This window comes from Diabrotica virgifera, chromosome 2, assembly GCF_917563875.1.
Source record: "Diabrotica virgifera virgifera chromosome 2, PGI_DIABVI_V3a".
Classification (NCBI taxonomy): Eukaryota; Metazoa; Arthropoda; class Insecta; order Coleoptera; family Chrysomelidae; genus Diabrotica; species Diabrotica virgifera.
The window spans coordinates 101,205,955-101,226,449 of NC_065444.1; the positions used below are offsets into that span (position 1 = coordinate 101,205,955).

Genomic DNA, 20,495 nt, shown 5'->3' on the forward strand with positions numbered 1-20,495 from the left:
TTTGTGTACGTTCCAAATAATTCATTATTGTGGTACCATTAGTTAAACACAACGTTTTAAAAACTTTTTTGTCTCTTAGTATTTTTTCGATAAGCCAGTTTTTATCGAGATGCGGCTTCTTTTTAATATATTTACATAAACATTTTATGGGGGTTTTTGTTCCTTTAAACCCCCAAATGTTTGTGTACGTTCCAATTACACTATTATTGTGGTACCATTAGTTAAACACAATGTTTTTAAAACTTTTTTGACTCTTAGTCTTTTTTTGATAAGTCACCTTTTATCGAGATGTGGCTTCTTTTTCATATACCTAAAATTTCATATAAAAATAATATTTCAATATACCTAAAAATGTAAGTTATAAATAAATTTTCAGATTATTAACCGTGTATACATATAATCATACTTAACCATATACAAATATGTGGTGGATTCGACAAATATTCAAAATATCTCGATAAACACTGGCTTATCGAAAAAGTTCTCAGAGGCAAGAAAGTTTTAAAAACATTGTGTTTAACTAATGGTGCCACAATAATAATTGAATTGGAACGTACACAAAAGTTTGGGGGGGTTTAAGGGAACAAAACCCCCATCAAATTTTTATAGGGTGCATAAATTTCACTTTAATTTTTTTTTAAGATACTACTGCCATCAGAATGTCACATGCCCATTTTCAATAAAAAATCTCTAAGAGTTTCGATATATGAAAAAAAATCGATTTTCATTTTGTAACTTTAAAGGGCTGTAACTTTTTTTATGTGCACTATTGTATATAGGTAAGTGAGGTTCAATCAACCTATTTTTGACCCCAGAATCTGCGGTATAATTTATGACCAATCTTTTCGGGACACCCTGTATATCTAACTAGATTTTCCTTTCCGAAGAGAGACTTTAACTCGTTGTTGTGTCTGCGCCTCCTTTCGTGTGATCCATGTCATGCGATTTTGCAGGGCCATATATAACTCAAAGGATTTTACGTTCCCACATTACCAATTTATTTACTTCTCTTTTTGTTATTGTTTTTGGTCTATGTTTCGCTTCCATACTAGACTGCTGGTCGTATTATGGTCTTATAATATATCTGGTCGTATTATGGATTTTTGCACCTCGCGAGACATGTTTTAACATCATTAAATGTTCCAGTAAAGAAAATCCTGTTTCCCGCCATTACTCGCGTTTCAACTTCACTTTATATTTTGTTGTCATTGGCCATTTACATAGATATATTGGCCATAGATATTTACATTCTTTAACTACTTCAAAGTTATGATCGTTTGTAGTAACATTTTGCCTTATTCATCGTCGTTCTTGTTTTGAAACGACCATATATTTTGTTTTGTCTTCACTTACTTTTAGACCATAATATTTTTAATGCAGATGCTTTAAAGTTTGTTAGAATATTATTAAGGGGAAAGGCACAAAATATCGCTTGTCAAAATTTTCAATGGGTTTTAAATGTATTCGAATTAAATCGAATTCTGAGAGAACTAAAAAATATTTTTGAAAAATTTAAACGCAGAATGAAATATTACATTATTACTGTACTGAGGGCCGAAAGTCCCTGAAAACTTCTATAATGGTTATTTTAATAAGTTACAGGGGTGAAAATAAAAGAGAAAATTTAGTGTGATTTTTAATTGCGAATATTTCATTTAAAAGAAACTTCTTCTAAATTCAAAGGGACTTTCGGCCCTCGGTAATAACGTAGCGTGCACGTCTGACTTTCGTCAAACTGTGCGTGAAGTACCTACTTTTTGCGAAGCATACTTCACGAACTGTTTCATAAATAACTATTTTTTCGTTGTTGATTTAACTGACTTACAATTATTTTGCTTATTCTCTGCTGTAAAATTTTGGAGTATCTTTCTTAAAATAAAAGTCATGTACTTTTCGTCTTAAGAGGATGGGTGCGTATTTTCGGCTGCAATGCTATTCAAATGGTGATTCATTTTTTTTCGAATCCTGAGAAAACTAATAAGTATTTTTGAAAAATTTAAACGCAGAATGAAAGATTGCGTTATTTCCGAAGGCCGAAAGTCCCTGAAAACTTCTATAATGTTTATTTTAGTAAGTTACAGAAGTGAAAAACGAAGAGAAAATTTAGTGTGATTTTTAATTTCAAATATCTCATTCAAAATAAACTTTTTATTTATTCCAGCGCCCTTGGTAATAAATTAGTCTTTCATTCTGCGTTTAAATTTTTTAAAAGTATTTATTAGTTTTTTCAGGATTCGAAAAAAATGGACACCATGTCCGTGGTAATATTTTCCAAATCTATCTTTGTCTTACACCGCATTCAGTCGAATAGAATATTGTCAGTATATTGTCAGTCAGACAGTAAAAATCAGTGACAATTTTAAATATTTGACTTGGCATCGGGAATATTTTGAGTTGTTGATTAAATAATATTGATATATAGAGTATTTGATAAATATTTGATTTAAGACGTGAACTTAATAAAAAGTTATTTATTGTGTAATATTTTTGAAAGATCCAAGCAGAGATTACATCAGGATAATATATTCTGTGATCCAAGTATTTTGTTGTTAAAGATGTTCAAAATTGTAAAATTGTAAGCGTTCCATAGTAACAATATTTTATTAAAAAATCACTTTTCCTCTTTTCTCGATTGAGTATTAGTTTTTTTGTACATAAATATTATTTATTACAATCATTGAATACATAGTTGAATACTAATTATACAAATAACAGTTATCCAAGAACATTCAAAAGCCATCTCTTTAAGTTAATGATGACATTTTCAAGTAGAATGACATTCTAGTAATGTTTACATATCCATACCAGTGTAACTTTTACCACACGTAATTTGCCGTGTAACGACAGAAAAAGTAGGGATAGCCGTAAAATATTTGCGAATTATGTACCGATGGCCTTAACGATAATAAGTTTATAGGAGGAGGAAACTAAAGCATTTTTTTACAAAATAACGTTTATTACTTTTTATGTTACAATCAAAAGTTAACAAAAGGCTTAAACTATATTACAGAACTTTAAACAGTCGCAGAGACACAGTCACTTCTTTACAAGTTTGGTAAAAATATTCAGCCTGTAAACTAGAAATTGTATATCAGCTATTTAAAGATTAAATCTAATACAGGGTGTTTAAGATATAGTATTTTTACTACAAAAGCGATATTGCGTAGGTCAAAATTTTTGACGTAAGAGAACTGTCAAAACATTAGAATGTGATTTTTCATTATTACCATGTTTATAATAAACATGGCAATAATGAAAAGTCACATCTAATGTTTTGACAGTTCTCTTACGTCAAAAATTTTGACCTACGTAATATCGCTTTTGTAGTAAAAATACTATAATACAGTGGCGTGCGGTGACATTTTCGGAAGAGGAAGCGATTCAATAAGGGTTTAACAAATATTTTCTTACGAGAGTCGAGATCAAAATATATATCTACTTAATAAGTATATACCTAATGTAATACCTGTTAACTTATATCGACTAAAAACAAGAACTACAAAACATTAGGTACAGTGTTTAACCCAGTCTGAGAGACATGCACACGCCTTGAGAATGAGATTCGGGTGATACAAATTCATTGGAGCAAGGAGGATTTACTCTCATAAGCGGGCGTCACTCCATCCCGCCCCAATGCTTCATACTATCCACTTTACCTCCGATAGCACTCTCATGCGCTATAGGGGCTCTCTATCAGCAAAGTGCTTATTATGTGGGAGTCCCGGATACAAGGACTCACAAACGAAATCCTACCCCGATCAATGCAGGTTAGTGACTCTATACTGATTTAGTATATCGTATATCTAGTGACTTATCATCGATCTGTACTACTTGCTCAGGCTCTCGAGTCCCTGTTCCAGGCTTGGTTTCTTTAAACTTAAAAAGAAGAGTTCTATTCAAAATTGTTTTTATATTCCGATTTCGAATCACCTTCCACAACACACAACTTTCAACAATGTGACACTTATTTACTTATACTTGAGTCCTATCCTCCTATCAACCAGTGCAAATTTTTTGTCGATAATATCGTCGTAAAATTTTGGATTTTCTGATAATTTTTAATGCACTATTTTTCAATGGATAATAGGGCTAACTTAGAAAGTCTGTCTTCGCTTGTGAAATTTATTGTAAAACTTTTAATGCATTTTAATACTGAAAAACTTCGTTCAACTGATGGTGCACTTGTAGCTGGGATAGTTAGTACCTACCTACTAATTCACACAACTTGACCACTTCACACAGAGACTTATTTAAACCAGTAGTATTCAAAAAATTCAACCGATTCCTAAGTATTTTTTTATCACTAATTTCAGGTGTTTTATAAATGATATTTAACTGAGAATGCAAAGCTAGAATATAAAAAAAATCATAATTTAATCGTACTGAATTAAATACCTCTGTAGAAGATTTTGATGGATTATAATTAGACATATTAAAATTACATAATTCTACATATGTTATTTCTTTAAAATTTTCAAAGTGATAATTCATTTGTTGTACAATATTATCAAAAATTTCGATGTATAATCATCGATAGGTCTCTCTTTCGCCGACATTATCAATCATCATTATTTTTCAGCTTTATCCCAAATATTTTTAAACAGCTCATTTTTTAATCATCATAAGTCATCAAATTGTCTTATACAAAATGCAATGCCACTTGACTTCGTCTGTAAAATATCGTAGGTACTATAAAATATCAGTAAAAGGAAAAATCTCAAACTGTCAAATAAAATATTAGTAAAAATATTAAGCAAAAAATTGAAATCGAAATTTTCTTTAAGCCATTGTACCTAAATACCTACCCCTTATAGCAGCAGTAACAGTCTACGCATCTCGTTTTCGGAATCGGACGGCGCTCGGACGATCGCTTTCAAGGGTATCAAAATTCGCGTGAAAGGAACATGACTGGCGGGTGAGGGTATCAAACCCTGACCAATTTTTAAACGGGACAAATGCATGATAAGCAGCGATCTTGAGATGCGCTTCCGTCAGGAGCGGACTGAATCGTTGAATTGTGTGCATATTTGAGCCCGTTCGTATGCGATCAATTTTTAATAATGTTTTAATGTCTATTGCAATTATCTACATAATATGTAGATTACTAAGATTAGGGAAACATTGTTGATAATTAAATACTAATTAATAATATATGTATTTTCTTATATGGAAGTATAGGGAAGCGGTGCTTCCCCCGCTTCCATGAACCGCACGCCTCTGCATAATACTATATTTTAGATACAAGTATTTTTTAAAGTGTTTTGTTTACCGCATTTTAATTTCTCTTCGGAATTAACCACAGGTAATGAAATAAAGTATTTTCTAATATTCCGACGTCCAAATCATAAGACGTTTTTAACACTTTTTGGCAAACATTTTTTCAAAAAAAATTTTTTTAACACATTTCAGTATGGAGGTTGAATAGTAAAATAGGAATAAATATATTTCACATTCAATTTACTAAGAGACACCGACAACTACTAACCTATAACGAAAAAGTGCAGAAAAACCCTTAAAATTTATATTTTCTTCAGAGAACTTCCAAATATCCGTTTTTTAATTTGACGTTTATTTGACACTCGTTGAAACTTATTGTTTGTAAATAAATTTTATCAAAAATGGTAAATAAAAATATTACATTAACGTCAAATATGTCATATGTGTATCATATGTTTAACGTCAAATCGTGTTCGCCAAAAATTTCAGACGGCTACGCTAGGTGTCGTGTCAGTCATGCACGGAGCGAATACAGGTTTTTTTATTTAGCTAATGCCTCGACAACTAATGGCCATTGGCATGGTAGGTACGGTGACTTTTTGCATACAGGTACCTAGTGTCATGTGTAGTTTGTGTGTTGAGTAAGTGTCTTGTTACTTTGCAAAGTCGACGTTATTGTCTTTGCAAAGAGACGCTAATTGTATCAGAACGTCTGGGGTTCCTCCGGTGAGTACCGATCCCACAAGGACAGAAACTATTTTCATCTATTAATTTATAATAAACGAAAAATTCCTGACCCTGCGAAAACAGGTTATTTATTTATTTCGAATATATTTTTATTTAAATTAAACTTGTGTTTTACTAAGACTAGTGTCTATTAAGCTACCTGTTACAACATCGACACAAATTCAGTAGTTTAACTAAAGTACCGAGTGATTATTTCTTGTTATTAATAGAAATAAAAGAAACAAAATGCCCTGAAAACACCCTGTATATAATTTAAACGTAATATTTCAAACTTTCCTTAAAGGCGCCAGTACAAACAAACGTTATTAACACTCGTGTGAAAAGGAATGACTAAAAATGTTGATTTCCGTTAATTCCAGCATGTTAGAAAATAAATACTAAATTCTAAAATATTACGAATCACTCTAAAATAAAAAGTTTACAACTTATTACTAACCTTATCTATTCAATATCACAATTAAGGTCCCAGTTAAATTATAAGCGTAGACAAAGTTTTTATAACAAAACCTTAAGAGCCTAGGCTCAAAATTTCATTCATTTTTTTCGTGTCCTGAAAAAACTAATAAATATTTTAGAAAAATGTAAACACAGATTGAAAGATTGCATTATTACCGAGGACCGAAAGTGCCTTAGTATAAACAAAAGATTTCTTTGGATAAGATATTAGAGATTAAAAATTACACTCAATTTTCTCTATTTTTTTTTTCATCCCTGTAACTTATTCAAATAAACATTATAGACGTTTTCAAGGACTTTCGGCCCTCGGTAATAATGTAATCTTTCATTTTGTGTTTAAATTTTTCAAAAATATTAGTTTTTTCAGGATTCGAAAAAAAAAAATATGAATACATTTAAAAAACATTGCAAATTTTGTGCCTACTCACTTAATATACATTTAGAGGAATTGTAACGAACTTTAGCACTTAAAAAAATACAAAAAGAATATATAAATAAAAAGAGTAAATAATAAAGTTGCTATGAAAACTTTGTCTAGTTACAAAATATACACTAGGATGGTTTCAACAAAATTTATAAAATTATTAAATAACAAATAAAGATTTTTAAAATTGTTAAAAATCCTCAAACAGTTTTAACTCCGATTCTTCCAATGTTCTAGTGGATTTCCAATCCGCTTCTGGATAGTCATCAAAGTTGCTAGAATCGCCTTCATAACTTATCCTTGGTATGATAGGAGGCTAAAAATAAAAAAATATTTTATTCTAAATAGCACTTAAAAAATACTTTAAAAAGAATTTCGCCGTGAAACGAAAACAAGAGACGTATTATATTTCTGTTCGTTCAGAGAGCGCCATAAACACTAGGGTGGTGCGAAAAAAGTCAAGTTGATAATCCCGTATTGCTATAGTGCGGAAAAGTTGCGATTGGTAATTACAAGAAAAACAAAACAAAAATTATTAAAATCGGAGTTTATCTTCCGATCCCGCAACGGGCCTAAAGATTATGAAAAAAATGAAATTTTACCTTTTCTTCGGAAATTTTTATTTATCCTTCATGTACGTTTTATTTATCGCTATAGTAAAATTTATTTACAGTTTGCATGGTTAAGTAATAAAAACAACAGTTTTACGCATCTAACGAATATCTTCCGATCCCGCTAGGTCAATCAAAATCTTTAAATATTTGAAATTTTCGATAATTTTGATAAATTAAAAAACATTTAGTTATCTCTTTTTTCTCCTACATTGTGAAGTTTTTCGCTTGTTTATATATTGTATGACAATACTTAAACAACCCAGAACTCACAACGAGGAGGTGGTTGCACTTCTAGCTCCACACACACCCTTCTCTCCAACCAGCCAGCCAATGAGTGTGATTTTTACATAGTAAATTTCTTTTTCATGTTTGTATCCAGCTTTTAAACGTCAACTTTGTATTGTGATTTGGTGGTAGAATCTGGCAGCATGGACCTTGATTTAAGTGTTGCCCTTATGAATCCATCTCTTGATTGGGGCCCACATACATTAGACCAGGGGTGACCAACTTAATCGGACTCGAGATCTACTGTCTGCCTTTCTAATTCTCTGGGATCTACTGACTAGCAATTTTTGTAATATTTAGGACGGGAATAGATAGGTAGGTAGATAATTTTTTCTTGCCATCGATCGACTGATCTAGGGGTCGCAATCGACGGGTTGGCCTCCCCTGCATTAGACGATGCTTCCGTGACCAACTTTAGGCACCTCTCATCAGCTTGCGTATGTCAGGGATAGTTTTATACATTCTAGTCTTGTATGTCGCCCGATGTAATGCAAGAACTTATATCTTCATTTGACACTTCGAAGAAGTGGTGGAGAAGATAGTTTTGCAACAATCTGCAATAGTTTTGCAACATTATATCCCAGTCTATTATTTCAGTTTAGTCTCGTGCTTCAAAATTTCAAGTAGTAGGGAGAAAGGAAACACATTAGAGAGCTAGGGCTAAGGATAGTGTTAAAAGCCGGATAGAAAAAAACCAAGGGCAAACGTATTAGAAATTTCATCCCTCCTACTTTAAATTTTGAAGCACAGGACTACACTGAAATATTAGATTGGAATTTTGCAACACTATCTTCTCCACCAGTTCTTTAAAGCGTTTCAAATGAAAATATAAGTTCCTACATTATATCAGGCAACACGTCAGACTAGAATGTACAAAACCATTCCTGTCATATGCAAGCTGTCTAGCGGTACGTAGAGTTGGTCACAGAAGTATCGTCTAATGTATGTGGGACCCAATTAAGAGATGGATTCATCAAGGCAACACTTAAAAATCAAGGTCCATGCTGCCAGATTTTACCACCAAATCAAAATTCAAAGTTGACGTTTAAAAGCTGGATACAAACAAATGAAAAAAAAATGTACTATGTAAATAATGTAAAAACCACACACTCATTGGTTGTATGGAGAGAAGGATGTGGAAGGAGTAAAAAGTGCAACCACCTTCTTGTTGTTAGTTCTGGGTCGTTTAAATATTATTATACAATATATAAACAAGCGAAGAGCTTCACAATGTAACAGAAAAATGAAATAACTAAATGTTTTTTAATTTATCAAAATCATCAACAATTTCAAATTTTTATAGATTTTGATGGACCTTGCGGGATCGGAAGATATTCGTTAAGTGCGTAAAACTATTGTTTTTATTACTCAACCATGCAAACTGTAAATAAATTTTACTATAGCGATAAATAAAATGTACATGGAGAATAAATAAAAATTTCCTAAAAAAAGGTAAAATTTCATTTTTTCATAATCTTTAGGCTCGTTGCGGGATCGGAAGATGAATTCCGATTTGAATAATTTTTGTTTTGTTTTTCTTGTAATTACCGATCGCAACTTTTCCGCACTATAGCGATACTGGATTATCAACTTGACTTTTTTCGCACCACCCTAATAAACACCCTAACTAGTTTCATTCTTAATAGAAATCATGAAAGAGTGTATATGTTACCGGCCAAACCCGATTTCAGGACAAACTAGTTTGTCCTAAGCGCGTTAGGATAAACCAGTATGGTCTAAGCCAAACTAGTTTGTCCTAGGCCAAACTAGTTTATCCTAATATAAATACACACACTTCAAGCAAAACTAGTTTATCCTGAAGTGTATGTTTTTATATCAGGATAAACTAGTTTAGCCTAGTCTAAACCAATCTAATCTAGTCGAAAGCGTGGTCGAAACTAATTGATTACAGATTGGTTGCTGATTTAAACGTAAGTTTAGAAGATACTATTTTTTATTTATTTAGCGTATGGCTACATCACAGGTTCATATATATACATATATATAAATTACAAACAACAGTAAATACAAAAATATTCTACAAACAAACATCTAGATTATAAATATATTCGATTGACTCTTTTGTAGCAACCAGGAAATCCGAATGGTTGCCGTTATAGGATCTAATCGGGCATTCCTCTACCATGTGTTTTACTGTTTGACTTTCGGCGCCGCAGTCGCAATTTGGTGATTGTATTTTTCCCCATCTGAAAAGTGAGTCGGAACATCTGCCACAGTTCGTCCTTATTCTATTGAGTGTGGTCCAAATTCGTCTCGGTTGGTTGAAGCCCTCAGGTTTGCTTGTAATACATGGCATGTTCCAGTTAGCTGGTGCAGTGTTATTCTCCCATTGTTCTCTCCACCGTTCAGTTACATTAAAGTTTTGATCTACTAGCCTTTTTGCTGTTTTTAGAGGCGGGTGTCTTGAACGGAGCCTATTTATGTCTCTGGCGGAAGTTCCGACATGGGAGCGGAGCTTAGGATCAGTATTGATTTTTGTAAATTCTCTGACAAGGGCATGTTCCCGGCGGATGGGTGGTGGAGCTATATGACTCAAAGCTGGTAACCAGTAAGTGGGCGTGGCCTTGATTGTGCCCGATATAGTTCGCATGGCTTGGTTGAGTTGGACATCAACACGGTGAGTATGTGGACTGTTTATCCATACTGGTGCACAGTATTCCGCTACGGGGTATACCAGTCCTAATGCTGTCGATCTAAGTGTGGGTGCTGAGGAGCCCCATGTAGTGCCGCAGAGCTTTTGCAGGATGTTGTTACGAGTTCGGAGTTTTGCAGCAGTCTTAGTAAGATGCTCTTTAAAGTTTAGCGTTCTGTCAAGTGTAACACCCAAGTATTTTGGGTGTTTATTATAGTTAAGGAGTCTGTCCTCAAAATGGATTTGAGGTTGATAGTTGGCCATCTTGTTGTTCAAATGGAAGCAGGACACTTCTGTCTTAGTTGGATTGGGTTGCAATCTCCATTTGCGGAAATAATTCCCTAGGGCATTTAAATCGTTTGTTAGAATGCGTTCAGTGACCTCGAATTCTTTATGACTTGCGGCAAGCGTCCAGTCGTCTGCGTATCCAAACTTTTTTGATGTGGTTTCTGTCATGTCTGCTATGTAGAGGCTGAAAATCATGGGAGCCAGCACGGATCCTTGTGGAAGTCCATTATTTCTGGATATTTTTGGAGAAGATACTATTAAGAGTTGTAAGACTTTTAAGCATTTAGGGTAAAATGATAAACCGAGATGACACTTGTATGAAAGATATAGAAATGAAAATAGTACGGGGAAAACAAGCCACGCAAGCACTCCATGAAGCGATATCGAAGAACACTCTAACTAAATAAAACAAAAAAGGATTTTTTAGGGCATAGTGCTGAATAGTACCCCACAAGAGCGGAAGAATGGACAGTGACAACAATAATACGAAATAAAATACGACCAGTTGAATTGGAGTTTATGAGAAGGTGTCTGTCTACAAATCACCAGGTAAGATAGAATAAGAACAGAGGAAATATGAAACAGAATATAAGGAGAATGCTCAATTACAAAACAGTTGTGGTAGTAAAAGTAGAGCCCTGAAATGGTACGGGCATGTACAAAGAATGTCGGAGCATAGGTGGCCGAAAAGATTACTGGACTGGAACCCGCGGGAGGAAGACGGAGAGAAAGACCTGCTGTGAGATGGAAAACTTACATAGGAAATGCTATGATTGATAGATAGATACCTCAGAGATGGCGACTGGGAGAATAGAGTGCTATGGAAGACGAAAACGACAAACTCATAATGGGAAAAAGCCAAGAAGAAGAAAGTAATTCAGCGAACTAGTACGGCTTAATATAAATAATAAATTGAATAAAACACTTTCTTCTTGGAAAAATAATGAAACAGGAAAAATAATTTGACAGTCATGAAACCGGAAGTATATTTCGTTCTCTTCTTGCGAAATCGAGTCGAATAATATATCACTTGTACTATTCCGGTGACTTTAAAACAGTACTTCCGGTCGCATTTCTAAAACCGGAAGTCCTAGATCAAATTTCTCACCTTTAGTATCATCCTTGGATTATAAGCTTTCATTTAACACCTCCTTTGTCATTCTACCTGGTATAATGAAGGAAGAGTTGAGTTCACGGAAAGACAGACAGACGGACGTGGATAATTCAACGTTTTCACATTTTTTCAAAATTGGTGAAAACAATATTAATTCGTACTCGATTTTATTCGTAAGTGTGTCTTTTTTTTTTAATTTTTGGAGAAAACCTCATCCTTTTATTTATTATTTTTTATATTATTTAATTATACAAAAATATATTGATATAATCTTACTGCATTTAGTAAGCACTCAACAAATCCAGCTGTTTTCAAAAACAACCTTAATTCAATCATAGCCAAACATGGAGATAATTGCTACAAGATATACACAGATGCATCAAAATGTAATACAGAAGTAGGTGCTGTATATGTAACCCCTAACAATCAATATCATTTTAGACTTCCCAAATATTTCAGTATTTTTTCTGCTGAACTTTATGCAATACTCAAAGCCTTTGAACATGTCAACAAAAACAAAATACCAAAATGCTTGATCCTAAGCGATTCACTCGGTGCTTTACAAACTTTAAATCATGTGTATCCTAAAAGCCCCCTAGAGAAAATGGTAAAGTGTCGGAAAGTGTCGAAACAGAGGTAACGGAGTGTCGAAATCTCGCGAGTGACATAAAATCGTACTTTCTAATCACGAAAAATCTAATCACGCTGTAAGTGGAACCAAGAATGGAAATATTCACAGACATCTTTAAGAACAATCAAGGATAATAATGTTTACTCGCGGCTATCGAGAATACGAACCCGAAAACTTCAAACTGTTATCACACGTCTGCATATAGGTCACACAAGATACACGCACTCTCACCTGTTTACAAGAGACGATCCCCCTAAATGTGAAATATGTGACGAAATAAACAATGTAAAACATTTTTTAATTGACTGTCCACTTTTTGCAAATGAACGAATTAGATTCAATATTCCTAACAACATCAACAAACTTTTAGGCACAGATGGTTACTATGACAATATCGCAAACTATTTAAAATGTATACGCTGTGAGCTTCGCTGGTGTCGCTCCTAACGGACTACTAATTCAACTTTCATCGGTAATTTTTAAATTTATTATTTAATTGTTATCGCTTAATATTTACAACGCAAAAAAGTAATTAAATTGTAATCGATTTTTTTAAGATTTTTCTAATCATTTTGACGTTCTATTGACAAAATATGAATTTCTTACTTCGGATACTTTCACAATTATCATGTAGGTGGCGCTAAGATTAATTGATTAATAGATTAATAGAACATTAAAAAAACTTAAATTCAGTATTTAAAACGTAAGTATATTTAAGGTAAAAATATATACCACAGCTTTGACCAACTAATATTTTTTATAATTAATGTTTTTAATTTTAATTTTAAATTAATCACTTTGACATTTATGTGAAATTTCCGGTAAAGGTTTACAGACTTGTCACTACTGGCGCTCGCGAATTTGTAAATATCCCCTCTACGTACGAGCTCACAGCGTATAGGACTATATTATAGAATCTAAATTACTGGAATTTTATACCTACACTGTATTCTTAATTTTAGATACATACTGTAATTTTAGATAATAATATCGCTAATTATTTAAAACTCATAGAATTATATTATAGACTGTAAGTTATTGGAACTGTACTCCTACACTGTATTCCCGCTAATCGCCTTTTGGTGGATGCGCTAAATTTTCAATAAAAAAAAAATATATTGATTTAAAGCTTTTATCAATATTTTCATTTGATGTATCATATGATACAATATATCGATGTGTATTTTTTTTGCTATCCCCGTTGGGACGTGATTTGGTAATTCTCCGCAGGTAAAAGTCTTTACATGTTCGCTAAATTACTTTCGACTCGTCTAAATTGGTTTAGACTAGGCCGTACTAGTTTATCCTAACGCGCTTAGGACAAACTAGTTTGGTCTAGGCAAAACTAGTTTGTCCTGAAATCGGGTTTGGCCGGTAACATATATATGGATATCTCTGAACAAACTGAAATAAACTTAGCCTACTAGTATTGAATCACGACAAAATAACAAGATATGGACGCCGTAACGATATCTGCCTAAAACGTAAAAACTATAAAAGTTTTATTTCCGAAGAAAATAAAAATATTTATTTAAGCTTTTGGTCCAAAGCATAAACTCTGTTAAGATAGGCGACGTGTCCGTACTCCCAGAATTCCATTTTTTTTTTCATTGTTTTACGTTCTGTCATTAAAAATAAGATTTAGAGCAATTTTAAACCTCCACCCCACTCCTCTGCTCCACCATCAAAAACGTCAAATTGTAGTTTTTTTTGGGCGGGAAATTTAAAAAACAAATTGAAACAATTCACACGCATAGTTGATACTTTAGTTGAGACATGCATAAAAAATGTTTATTTTTTATAAACCCATAATTTGAGTGCACCTACATAACCGCAAAATACATTTTTATTTATTTTTTGTTAAATAAGCATAATACTTTTTTTGAGATGGCTGTCGTCAAATTTTTTATCTTGTGTATTTCGTCACAAGTTATATTTCTAATTGTTTTTCAGATTCTCCGTAAGGAGCGCCACTTTCAAAATTCCAAAAAACGGAAAACATCCACAGAGAACGGCAGTTCTCACCAGTGGCGCACAACACCCCTACAAGCGACACTATATATACACGAAATTTTCGATTTTCTAAACCTGACCGAATTGAAAATTGGGCCAAATCCCATCTTAAAGTATATGAAAAGACTCGTCCATCCATATGTTACATCTCCATTTTGGTCCAAGGGTGTGGATTCTACGACCCTTCCCATTTAGAGCCTCTTTTTCGTTCTCGTCCCCAAAACTCCCAAAAATTTCAAAAACTTAAGCCCGACCTTTGCGGCTACTGATAGCACAGATTATTACCTTTCCAACGCATGTTTAATTTCGAAAATCGGTTATACCATTCAAAAGTTATCGCGCTCAGAATTATGACTCAATTTTTATTTAAAATGTTTATGGGAAAATGTTTGTAGATATGTTTGTATGTATGTATGTTTGTATGAGTGTGGAAAAGTTACACCGATCTGAATTTTTCTCTGTGTTTCAAGAGGGTGTGAGGGCCGATTCAGAACCGGTCTAATTTTTGACTTCTGACTACCCGTAAGCCAGCTAGAGGACTAGGTAGATACAAAATAGCATATTTTTTGGGCGTATATATCTTAGGTTCAAGGAGAGACACGAAAACCGCAAATACACCAAATCAATAAGGTTGAGTTAAGCTTTCAAATGATGCTTAAGCGATGAACCTGAGACATATACACTGCTCACCATAGCCGAAAAACTGAAAAATTAAACTTTGAAAATTTTGGTTTTTCGACAATTACTCAAAATTTCAACCTACAAATTGCGCCAGTAACTGAGCGTTTGTAGGAGGTCTCTAGACGCATCTAAAGGTGTGTACCTCATATCTGGGAAAATTCGAATTTTTAAGTTATAGGCTTCATAAGTATGATTCAATCTATTTCTTACGGGAAAAAAGGTTTTTCAAGCTCAATAATTCCTGTAATACGTTCAGTTATCATACTTAATCTTGGATGCATCAGATACTACTTGTCAAACTCATGTTTATTGATCAAAATCAGTTAAGCTGTTCAGAAGTTATAGAGCTCCAAACGTATAATTAGTTCAGGAACTGAAACTTTTCACTTCGCAATTTTTACAGAATGGATCCATTTGCTTGAAAATTTGACAATAAGTATAGGTCTGGATCCCGCGTATGAAAAAAAAGTTGATTAATAGCAAGCTAAAAATTTGTTAATAGCTTAAGGGTGTCTAGTCGGATAAACTTTGATATATGGGAACACTGGAACAGGGGCAGTTTTAATTGTGGAACAGGTTAAAAATTTGGAACGGTCCGACAACGAAAACGGCACATTTATTTTGTCCGACAGAACAGACTTAAACTCTCCGATCAGAGATTAAACTCTCATGCAAAAATCAGACTGCTATTTATCACCTGTCATAATTCCTGTCATTTGACAAATTCTACATTTTCCACTCATTAAAACGCCCATTTGGTGATAAATAGCAGTCTGATTTTTGCATGAGAGTTTAATCTCTGTTCGGAGAGTTTAAATCTGTTCTGTCGGACAAAATACATGTGCCGTTTTCGTGGTCTGACCGTTCCAAATTTTTAACCTGTTCCACAACTAAAACTTCCCTTGTTCCAGTGCTTCCATACATCAAAGTTTGTCCAACTAGACACCCTTAAGCTATTAACAAATTTTCAGCTTGCTATTATCCAACTTTTTTTTCATATGTGGGATCCAGACCTAGTAGTGGAAAGTCTAAGGATCAAAATCTATATGATGCCGAAAGACGTCTTTACGATGGGGTGGTTGCCACCCCATCTTGGGGGTGGAAATGTTTTATTATATTTTGACCGCAAATGTTGGTAAAAATATTTATTGTAAGCAAAAAATGTTTTAAAAATGAATAACCATTTTCAATTTCGTTGCAAAACGAAAATACAGCCGAACCATATTCCAGTCCAATCAGAGAGTGCTGCAAGCACCCCTACCGGTTTCGAAACTTATTAGTCTCTCATCAGGAGGCACATATGCTGCTCTCCCCGATCCAACCAAAACAAACCCCAGCGTGCAGTCCCGAATTGCAACGAACGAAATGGCATAGATGCCCTAGCGGCAACTGCTAGCAAAAGACTAAGTTTTCACTCTAATGGCATATAACATATCCCACCAGAATGAAAACAATGGGAACCTTCTCTGGTTACACCTCCGAGGCTTCTACAATTTGCAAGCCATACGGATGCTGAGACTAAGGAAGATGAGGGAATTCTACAATTTACAATTCACGTCACATCTGCTCAGCGCGGTAAAGTTCCAACGAGACTGGTTCCCTTCATACTCCACACAGAGTAAATGTAAATCAAAAATGAATAACCATTTTCAATTTCGTTGCAAAACGAAAATACAGCCGAACCATATTCCAGTCCAATCAGAGAGTGCTGCAAGCACCCCTACCGGTTTCGAAACTTATTAGTCTCTCATCAGGAGGCACATATGCTGCTCTCCCCGATCCAACCAAAACAAACCCCAGCGTGCAGTCCCGAATTGCAACGAACGAAATGGCATAGATGCCCTAGCGGCAACTGCTAGCAAAAGACTAAGTTTTCACTCTAATGGCATATAACATATCCCACCAGAATGAAAACAATGGGAACCTTCTCTGGTTACACCTCCGAGGCTTCTACAATTTGCAAGCCATACGGATGCTGAGACTAAGGAAGATGAGGGAATTCTACAATTTACAATTCACGTCACATCTGCTCAGCGCGGTAAAGTTCCAACGAGACTGGTTCCCTTCATACTCCACACAGAGTAAATGTAAATCAAAAATGAATAACCATTTTCAATTTCGTTGCAAAACGAAAATACAGCCGAACCATATTCCAGTCCAATCAGAGAGTGCTGCAAGCACCCCTACCGGTTTCGAAACTTATTAGTCTCTCATCAGGAGGCACATATGCTGCTCTCCCCGATCCAACCAAAACAAACCCCAGCGTGCAGTCCCGAATTGCAACGAACGAAATGGGGGTTGTTTTGGTTGGATCGGGGAGAGCAGCATATGTGCCTCCTGATGAGAGACTAATAAGTTTCGAAACCGGTAGGGGTGCTTGCAGCACTCTCTGATTGGACTGGAATATGGTTCGGCTGTATTTTCGTTTTGCAACGAAATTGAAAATGGTTATTCATTTTTGATTTACATTTACTCTGTGTGGAGTATGAAGGGAACCAGTCTCGTTGGAACTTTACTGCGCTGAGCAGATGTGACGTGAATTGTAAATTGTAGAATTCCCTCATCTTCCTTAGTCTCAGCATCCGTATGGCTTGCAAATTGTAGAAGCCTCGGAGGTGTAACCAGAGAAGGTTCCCATTGTTTTCATTCTGGTGGGATATGTTATATGCCATTAGAGTGAAAACTTAGTCTTTTGCTAGCAGTTGCCGCTAGGGCATCTATGCCATTTCGTTCGTTGCAATTCGGGACTGCACGCTGGGGTTTGTTTTGGTTGGATCGGGGAGAGCAGCATATGTGCCTCCTGATGAGAGACTAATAAGTTTCGAAACCGGTAGGGGTGCTTGCAGCACTCTCTGATTGGACTGGAATATGGTTCGGCTGTATTTTCGTTTTGCAACGAAATTGAAAATGGTTATTCATTTTTGATTTACATTTACTCTGTGTGTAGTATGAAGGGAACCAGTCTCGTTGGAACTTTACCGCGCTGAGCAGATGTGACGTGAATTGTAAATTGTAGAATTCCCTCATCTTCCTTAGTCTCAGCATCCGTATGGCTTGCAAATTGTAGAAGCCTCGGAGGTGTAACCAGAGAAGGTTCCCATTGTTTTCATTCTGGTGGGATATGTTATATGCCATTAGAGTGAAAACTTAGTCTTTTAAAAAATGTTTTATTCATTTTTTTGATAAAATTAATAGTTTTCGATTTATTGGTTATTGAAAGTGTTAGTTTTATATCGAAAAAATCAATGGTATTAATCAGTTTTCTGCTAATAACTCAAAAAGTTTTTGTTTTATCAAAACAACTTTACTTAACGAATATATACCTTTTAAAAGAGAAAAAAAGTTTTTTTTTAATTTTCTTTAAGACCAATAATAGTAATCGAGCTGTACTTTATTATTATGTTAGCTTTTCTTCGTCAAATATTAAATATTATAGTTTCAAAGTCAAAAGACGGAAAAACTATGCATTTTTCGAGGATACTTTTTAGAAACTAATTTTAACTGTTTAAAAACATTTATGTTCAAAAATAAAAAATAAAGTCTGTAGCTTAAAAATTAAGTAACTAATAATGAACAGAATGCCAGTCCCTATTTTTTTAGTCAAAAAGTTATTGGAAACAACCCCCTAATTACCACCCTAATTAAAATTAGTCATCGACCTTATTCCGTATTTTTTATTTATGTATTTTTAATAGATTACAGAAGTTTGACCGGCTTAAAACAATTAGTTTTTAAAAAAATGGAGTTAAAAGCGAATAACGAATTTTTGTAGTTTGATAAAACATGCCATTTTCTTCAGAATAGAAAGATTAGCATCAGAGATACTAAAAAATGTTTACATATGAAAATGCAGCTTGTTTAATTAAGTTCTTAAAAACTAAAAAACTAAACTTTGAAAATTTTGGGTTTTCGACAATTAGGGGAGAGTTGGACAAAACCGGGTAGGTTGATAAAACCGGGTACCCCTTAATTCTTCTAACTGTCTGCTGCTATATATTAGACAATGTTAAAATCGGTGTCCCTTTACCACCAACAGTCGTGTGTATTCATTTCTACCTCATTTGAGTAATCTGTGCCGGAAGTAAGGTCTCACCTGTTTTTTGATGCAGGAAACTCGATTTTTAAGGTAAGTTTATAGCTGTTTTCTCCTCTAATGAATAACTAATGGCCATTTCAAAATTTAATACATGTAGCCTAGTATATTACCTTTATTTAGGCCAAAAATTTTGATTATTTCATAACTTAAAAATTTAAATACCTAACATTTAATGTCTTGTTTACGAGTTTGACAAAACCAGGTAGTCCGAAAATAGACAAAACCGGGTACCCGATTTTATCAGACCTGTTGTTACTTCCAGTTTCTGCAGTGGTTTTTTTGCTTTTAGTTAACTACATGTGGCTTCTTCGCCTGAAGAAGCTAGTAAGAAGATAGTAGGAAAAATTTAAAAAATCTCCAGTCGTAAAAAAATTAAAACTAAATGAACTGGACAAAAAATAAAGAAGAAACGTCGTAAAAGGTGCTGCACCAAAAACAAAATTTTGGAGAGTTTGGAGGAAGAGGATAATAATGACGATGCGTGTTTATATTACAATCAACTATTTTCAAATTATAATGCGAAGGAAGGCTGGATAAAATGTGTGCCTTGCACTAAATGGGCTTATGACGCATGTAGTGCCTATGATGATGTAGATTGTAGATGAAGTTTTTATTTGTGACTTCTGTTCATAGATTTTCGATTAAATATTTCATTTTCTGCCCATTAGTCTTTTTACATGGTAATTAAGTTACTACCCGGTTTTATCATACAGTTTGGACAAAACCGGGTATTTTGCAATATTTTCATAAAAATAAAAAAAATTAAAAATCTAAGAATATTTTTAAAAATTGACATTGGCATATCAAACTTAAGTCATTTGAGAATATTTCAATCTGCAGCAAAAATTTGCTACTCTCGCATAGCAAAAGATACAGACGGTTTTTGGAGTGGTACCCGGATTTGTCCAACTCTCCCCTACTCAAAATTTCAACCTACAAATTGCGCCAATAACTGATTGTTTGTAGAAGGACTCTAGACGAATCTAACGGTGTTTACCTTATATCCGGGAAAATTCGAATATTTAAGTTATATGCTTCATACATATGATCAAATTTTTTTTCCTATGGGAAAAAACACGGGGTTTCAATCTCAATAATTACTGTAATAGCTTTAGTTTTTTAGTTTTTACAAAGACCAAACAGATAATGAGAACAACAGAGAAGAAAACCCTAAGATCCATAAGAGGTATCACACTCAGAGATAGAGTACGAAACGAAGACACATTGAGAGAGCTAGGCGTTCAGGACGTAGTGAGATGGACAAAAGCGCGACGAC

At 34.1% G+C, this 20,495-nt stretch overlaps 1 protein-coding gene across 1 annotated transcript in view; it reads right to left on the bottom strand.

Moving 5' to 3' along the window:
• Window positions 1-2,935: 2,935 nt before the first annotated feature.
• The window catches only part of LOC114343985 (cAMP-dependent protein kinase catalytic subunit 3), a 314,216-nt gene continuing 296,656 nt past the window's right edge, over window positions 2,936-20,495 (bottom strand). The window contains exon 7 of the mRNA XM_028294844.2: window positions 2,936-7,160. Coding sequence (XP_028150645.1) covers window positions 7,035-7,160 — 126 coding nt within the window. The 3' untranslated portion in view covers window positions 2,936-7,034. The remainder of the gene's footprint in view (window positions 7,161-20,495) is intronic.